At 42.3% G+C, this 7,000-nt stretch overlaps 2 protein-coding genes across 2 annotated transcripts in view; both read left to right on the forward strand.

Annotated features, from left to right (window-relative positions):
- The window catches only part of pigu (phosphatidylinositol glycan anchor biosynthesis, class U), a 10,338-nt gene extending 7,758 nt beyond the window's left edge, over positions 1-2,580 (forward strand). The window contains exons 11-12 of the mRNA XM_005753937.1: positions 943-1,085; positions 1,347-2,580. Of these exons, the coding sequence (XP_005753994.1) occupies positions 943-1,085; positions 1,347-1,460 (257 nt within the window). The 3' untranslated portion in view covers positions 1,461-2,580. The remainder of the gene's footprint in view (positions 1-942; positions 1,086-1,346) is intronic.
- A 2,793-nt stretch (positions 2,581-5,373) lies between these two features.
- Positions 5,374-7,000, forward strand: LOC102209639 (tripartite motif-containing protein 35-like). The gene has a single exon (XM_005753943.1). It carries the CDS (start codon positions 5,453-5,455, stop codon positions 6,998-7,000), a length of 1,548 nt encoding a protein of 515 aa, XP_005754000.1. The 5' UTR covers positions 5,374-5,452.

The raw sequence follows: 7,000 nt of genomic DNA on the forward strand, positions 1-7,000 counted from the left end.
TCCACCAGAGGGCGCTGTGAAGCTTATTTATTTTCACTGTTCAGTTCCAATGAGTGCGTGTCATGTTTGAAGACAGAATAAACTCTGTAAGTGTGTCTGCATCTCTAATGGGACTGTTTTCTCTCCCTCCAGCCTCTCGGTTCCTGACCTCACTCCGAACATCGGCCTCTTCTGGTATTTCTTTGCCGAGATGTTTGAACATTTCCGCCTCTTCTTCCTCTGCGTCTTCCAGATTAATGTTTTCTTCTACACCATCCCTCTGTCCATCAAACTAAAGTAAGTCCAGCACCTCATTCTCACGTTAAAGGTCCTTCCAAGTTGACACAGTTTTTTTTTTTCCTGTTTAATAACCTAAACCTGAGTAAAACCACAACATGATGTATCATGTGTGTTCGTGTGTGTGCTGCAGGGAGCATCCCGTCTTCCTGATCTTCATGCAGTTAGCTGTGATCTCCATCTTTAAGTCGTACCCCACTGTGGGAGACGTTGCACTCTACCTGGCCTTCCTTCCTGTCTGGAGTCACCTGCACAGATGTGAGTGGGGGGAAAAAACCTGACAACATTTCCACTCAGAGTCTGTGTTCTTACAGATCCTGGTTAAAGTATCATCACATAAAAAAATGTTTTGAATATTTACCTTAAATTTATGTTGTCTGCCGATCAGTGAGAGTAAAGAAACATAGAAACAAAGTCTCTGAAACACTGTAGATCTGAGCTGTGAATTTACTTACAGTGTTCAGTGTTAATTAGTGGCATCATAAAAATAAAATAATAATACAGGATGAAACTAAAAAGATCTTTAATACTGATTGGTCAGAGATTTTTCATCAGCTCCAAACTGTCCTCAAATGAAAGTCCTGATTTTTCTCTTGTAGCATCTTAAAGCTTCATTAATTCATGTTTTTGATTCATCAGTAATTATATGTCTTTGTTCCTGTTCAGTCCTGAGGAACATCTTCCTGGTGTCCTGTGTCTTGCTGGCCTGTTCGGCTCTGTTCCCGGTTCTCTGGCACCTCTGGATCTACGCCGGCAGCGCCAACTCCAACTTCTACTACGCCATAACTCTGCTCTTCAACGTGGCGCAGGTAGGATGGTGTGCATGGGAGCCAGGGGGGCAGAGTTAATGCTGTTTATTTATTTAGTTAGTTTTAAGGATAAATGCAATAACGCTGTTAAATGAAGTTTCATCCATTTTTAGATTTCGGCTTTTTTTTGTTTGTTTCAATATCACGTCTTCTTTCAAAGTGGCAGTAAAGGAAATCTTATTTACAAGAGGCAGTCTGTAAGAAGAATCCCCCCCGATAGTGCAGTCTCAGTGTCCTGATATAAATATATGTCCCCTTCAGATCCTGCTGGTGTCAGATTATTTCTACGCCTTCTTGAGGAGAGAGCACCACCTCACCAACGGGCTGTACCTGAAGAGGAAGGACGGCTCTGAGGCGACGCTGATTCTCAAATAAAACGCCCCCGTGTTTGCTCTGAAGGGAGGAATAAACTCATCTTCTTTTTATCCTCAGAGGGAACAAACAAAAACTGAAGGAGGGTAAAAGACTTTCAGACCTCCTGTGGTCCTCAAACAGATCAAAACGGCACACGCAGAACGTGCGCACGGTACAGCGTCACATGCAAACAATAGCACTGCAACATACAACATGACAGACGTGTGGGATGTCGACACGTGGCTTACTCTGAAGCCTCACCTCCACCTGTAACCTCCACCTGTAACCTCCACCTGTGGTTACTTCCTGTAAGCCACTCTGGGAAAGTTTATTTTTTGATGCTTTGTTGTTCTTGCAGCTCCAGGTTTTATTTTAAAGCACCAGCTGTCGTGCTGAAGGAAAAACCTCTTTTATTTGATCATTCTCGCCCACGTGCACGCGTTTGTGTTTTCCTAATTGCCTTTTTGTTAAAAGTGGCATCTGTCGTGGTCAGAGGAGAAAGAAAAAGCTGTTTTTAAGAGCTTAGAAACCTTTAATTTCTCACCAGTTTAACAGTGTTTGCCTTTTACAGTCTGCTCTTCAGTTCTCGTTTACCTAAAGTCATCTAAAGTAAAAACCAGTTCAACCTCATTGTGTTGCAGAACACTACCTGAGATTTTGATCAGAAACTGGAAAGTTTTTCTGGCGAGAAGCTGCGTTTGTCAAACATCAGATAATAACAACTACCGAGCAGGAAACGAAGACTGCAGTGAATGTGTTGACAACTGAGTCGCTCGAGTTTGGCATGTTTGGAGAGCAGAAACAGATAATCATCATTAAGCTTCGGTGGAGGGTTGGAGACTGGTCCCAGGAAGAACACACACAATAATGGATCCAAATATTTATGATGGTTTTGGTTGTAGATTTAAATATCACAGAGGAGTGGAGTCTGAAATGTAAAGGGCCCTTCTTCTTCTCCTCCTCCTTCTTCTTGTTGTTGTTTTGGACCAAGTTAAAGCTGCAGTGAGCTCGTGTTTTCCACTTTCATATTTAACCCCAAATAATTCACCAAATGAATCCCTGCTTTACTCGTATTTCTGCATGTCATCAAGGTTATTTACTTAGATCGAATTTGTAATTAACATTAAAAAATGAACTCTGATGTCTGTTTGGTGAATATTAAGGTACCAACAGGCAAAAAAGTGTCAAATGGTTAATTAGTTATATTTAAAAAGTAAATTAAAACCAGCTGTTTTGTTTCCCATCTTTATGTCCTTTATATTTACCATATTGACGTGTGAGTGGAATCAATCTGAACATCTTCGCAGATGAAAGGACGACTACATGCATGTTTATAAGACAGTGTCTCAAATCCGCTCTACACACTCGTTCTGTAACAGCATTTGTTACATACATACTATTAAAATCCCACAAAAACAGAATTACTATTTTATACTTACAGGAAATTATACAGCAAGTCAGATCCAATATATTTGTTTTGCAGCACATATCATAGAAGTGCCAACACCTGCAGTTCCTCTAATGTCCACTAGAGTCTGGCTGTAATGAGTCGGTCCCCATAGGCTCCCATGTTAAAATGTCCAGCTTTACAGCACAAATAAAAATGCTTACAGACAAGTGCATCCATGGTTTTGGCTAACTAGTTTCCTCCTTCATAAGGTGTTTGTATTTTTAATGACTCGTCTGTTTAATTTTTATTTGGCTTAAAGTTTTGATGCTGTTGCTGCTTTCACTCTCAGGCGGGTAGAGTTACAGGCGTCACCTCGGCTAACTGAGTCTGAACCGGACCTTTCAACTGTGTTTGTGCTGTTGGTGCCTTGTGGAGCAAGGAGCAAGTGTGCTTCAGCGTTGGTGAATGACATACTAATATCTGCCTGTACTAAGCACTAATTAGCAGGTACGAGTGTCTGAGAAACTGCACTCGGTTTATGAATGAAGTTGTTTTTTTTTGTTCAAAGGTTTTCGTCAAACTGCAGCCAGATTCAACCACAGCAACACTTTGAACACTGATTCAGTCACTTTGCTGGTGTGACTTCACTACAAACTCAGACTCAGCTCAGAAACCGTGTATGATGGAATTGGGACATGAAATCAAAGTTTTGTTTTCTGTTCATTGATGATTTCTCGTTGTAACATGAAATAATTTTGTCGGCACCTGTGAACAACCATGTTTGCTTTCAGTACATGTTGGGAAACATGCAGTTACATTAAAAATGAAAAACACATCCTGTGTTTGTGTCTGCAAACTGCACCCACTCACTGCCCAGTAACATGACAACAGTCTGTTTGTTTTGGGCAAATAGCAACTGTTTTAATGCCAATGATTCATTTTTGGTGTATTTATTTGCTGCACTGAAACATTTGCTCAGATTTTGTTTCGTGAAAAAGGAGCTCTGTGTTGTTTTGATACTGCGCGTATGTACGAGTTTGATTAAAGTTCAGGGTTTACAAGGGCCGACGTTACGTTTGATCCGTGATTGTCATAAATGTTGATTAATAAACTCCGGGTGCTGGTTTAGACTCGTCTATTCTATTTCTCCATGCTGGTGTTTTCACACTGATTTGGTGCCAGATTACTAAATTTGAAAAACAAAAGTCTGCACACGCAGGGGGCAGGTGGAGGCCCAAAACTCACGTTGGGCTAAAATAAATACTGACAGCTGATATTCAAAGTTCAGCCAATAAACCAGTTAAGGAATCTACAATGAAACTTTGGGTTTCCACAAAGCAGAGAGAACACTTCAGGTGACTCCAGTGTAAGTTTTACAATAATCTGTGGATTCTTGGTACCCAGCAGAAAGCTGCAGCCACTTTATCCGGGGCTTTCTAATCTTTTGGCTTCAGTTCAGAGTTCTGACCTCATGCGGCTCTAGAGATAAATGAGCAGGTGCTTGAGAAACACTTGGAACCTTGGAGAGCAGAGTCCTTAGATTTGATTTAGGATTAGTTAGGATCTTTCTGATAGAAATCAAAAATCCCACAGAAAAACATCCACACCACATGATTGTGCAGCCGTGTCTGACTGTAGCTATGTTACGAAAGAGATTATCTTTGGTGTGTGAACTGTGGTTCAGTCATGTTTTTCCTTCTTATAAGCTTTGGTCTAACCTTTTGACTCATGCATATTTTTTTCATCCCAGTGACCATTGAAATTATAGTTGGGGACGTATTCATTTAGATATGAAGACAGGAGTTCCAAAATAACTGAGTGGTGAGATCTTGTTTCTCAGTGAAAGCTATTAGACCAAGTGGACTTCAGATATATCCTAAGGAGCATAGATATTTTTATCACCCCAAAAACTTACCTTTGCATTGCTATTGTGGTCTACTTATGAAAATTAATGAAAAATAATTAATAATACCAGGGCCTCGGAAAAAAAAAGAGGCAGGCAACTGGGGATGCTGAAGATCTGAAAGAGGAAGAGCGTTTTTCCCAGGTGGACCAAAGAGTGGAGAGAATAAAGCAAACACAAAGGGAAATGTAACATCATCTTATATCTGAGTTGGGATTGTGGAGGGGCAGGAACCATCACTGCTGATATAAACACACAGTCTCACATCCACACCTACATCCTGTTTAGAATCACCAGTTAAACCACGAAGAACATCAGTGAGGAGGAGAGAGCCGGAGTACTCAGGAGGAAACCTGACATATAGCAGTGCAAACAAATAATTAGCTCACTGTTTGTGCATGCTCTCTTTCAATATACCTGCCTATATCAGAAATGTTGATCAGTTTGAAACAAAGGCTGGCTCTGTAGCAATCGTCAGATGCAGATAACCCAGTAATGTGGGGAATGCTCTGCATGAGACAAACAACCTTGTGAAATGTATTTTCCTCGTTCTTTGACCATATAGGCATCAGATAACATGCCTCATAAGTCAAAGTTGGACTTGACTTCTGTTCAGTTTGCTTAGGACGAGTAACCGGAGGAGACGTGAGTTTTCCAACTATAGCAGAAAGATCACCGGGGACACTGGAGTGCTGCTAAACCTGCTGCTAGTTCATTGCCATGGAAGCGAATTTAAAAAAAACCCCAAATGTGAAGCGCACTATTTCTTTTTTACAGCCATCTGCGGGTTTGCTTCGATTCCAGGGCAAACTGGCTGCACAATCTGAGTCTGAAAAGGAACTCACCTGTTCGATCTGCCATGAAATCTTCAGAGATCCGGTCATCCTCTCATGCAGCCACAGCTTCTGCAAAGAATGTCTGCAGTTGTGGTGGAAGGAGAAGGACACCCAAACCTGCCCACTCTGCATGAAGATACCCTCATCAACTGACCCACCTGTTAGTTTAGTGCTAAGGAACCTGTGTAAGACTGCTGTAGAGGAGAGAGCTGAGAGAGCAGGGACACCACTAGCAGCATCTGAAGCTCTCTGCAATCTGCACGCTGAGAAACTCAAACTCTTCTGTTTGGACCACGAGGAGCCCGTGTGTCTCGTATGTCGAGACTCAAAAGCACACAACAACCACAGATTCAGACCCATCGAAGAAGCTGCACAGGATCAAAGAGTGAAGCTCCAGATGTTTCTCAAGTGTTTACAAGATAAACTGAAGCTCTTTGAATACGTGAAAGCAAACAGTGACCTCACTGTAGAACACAACGTAGTGCAGACTCGGTACATAGAGAGCCAGATTAGGGAGCAGTTTAAGAAGCTTCATCACTTTCTGTTTGAGGAGGAAGAGGCAAGGATCACCGCTCTGAAGACAGAAGAGCAGCAGAAGAGTCGGATGATGCAGGAGAAGATTGAGGCTCTGACCAAAAAGATAGCAGCTCTTTCTGAAACCATCAGTGCCACACAGGAGGAACTGAGAGCTGATGACTCTTTGTTTCTCTATAACTACAAGGCTGCAGCAGAAAGAGTCCAGCAGCGCCCCCTGCTGGAGGATCCTGAGGTGGTCTCTGGAGCTCTGATGGATGTGGCCAAACACCTGGGCAACCTGGCCTACAACATCTGGAACAAAATGAAGGAGACAGTTTCCTACACTCCTGTGATTCTGAATCCAAACACCGCTGAAGGACACCTCATCATCTCTTCAGATCTTACTAGTGTGAGACAAGGAAACAAACAGAAGCTTCCTGAAAACCCAGAAAGGTTTGACAGCTATTCAATCATCATGGGCTCTGAGGGCTACGACTCGGGGAGTCACAGCTGGGACGTTGAGGTTAGAAATGATGGAGTCTGGTGTCTCGGTGTGCTACAGGAGTCAATTAAGAGAAAGGGACAATTAAAGACTGGATTCTGGGAATTAAGTCGCCACGATGGGAAATACACAGCAGTTGCTCCACCACTTTCACGCAAAGTCCTCGCAGTGAAGACGCTCCAGAGGATCAGAGTTCGCCTGCACTGCGACAAAGGGAAGCTCTCATTCTTTGATATTGATACCAACACACTCATACACACCTTCAAACTCACTATCACTGAGAAGTTGTTTCCTTACATTGAGACCAAGACTCTTCCGCTGACCATACTACCATCTGCCATCTGTGTAACACTGGAAGAGCAGCCACGTTTAAAGGGATGTAAAGAGTATATGGTCCATATCCAATGTAGTTAA

Source organism: Pundamilia nyererei, unplaced genomic scaffold (assembly GCF_000239375.1).
Source record: "Pundamilia nyererei isolate P.nyererei 1_Seehausen unplaced genomic scaffold, PunNye1.0 scaffold00483, whole genome shotgun sequence".
Lineage (NCBI taxonomy): Eukaryota > Metazoa > Chordata > Actinopteri > Cichliformes > Cichlidae > Pundamilia > Pundamilia nyererei.

Excerpts from the sequence above, each read along its gene's own strand:
- LOC102209639 (XM_005753943.1), top strand. The coding sequence starts at position 5,453 with ATGGAAGCGAATTTAAAAAAAACCCCAAATGTGAAGCGCACTATTTCT.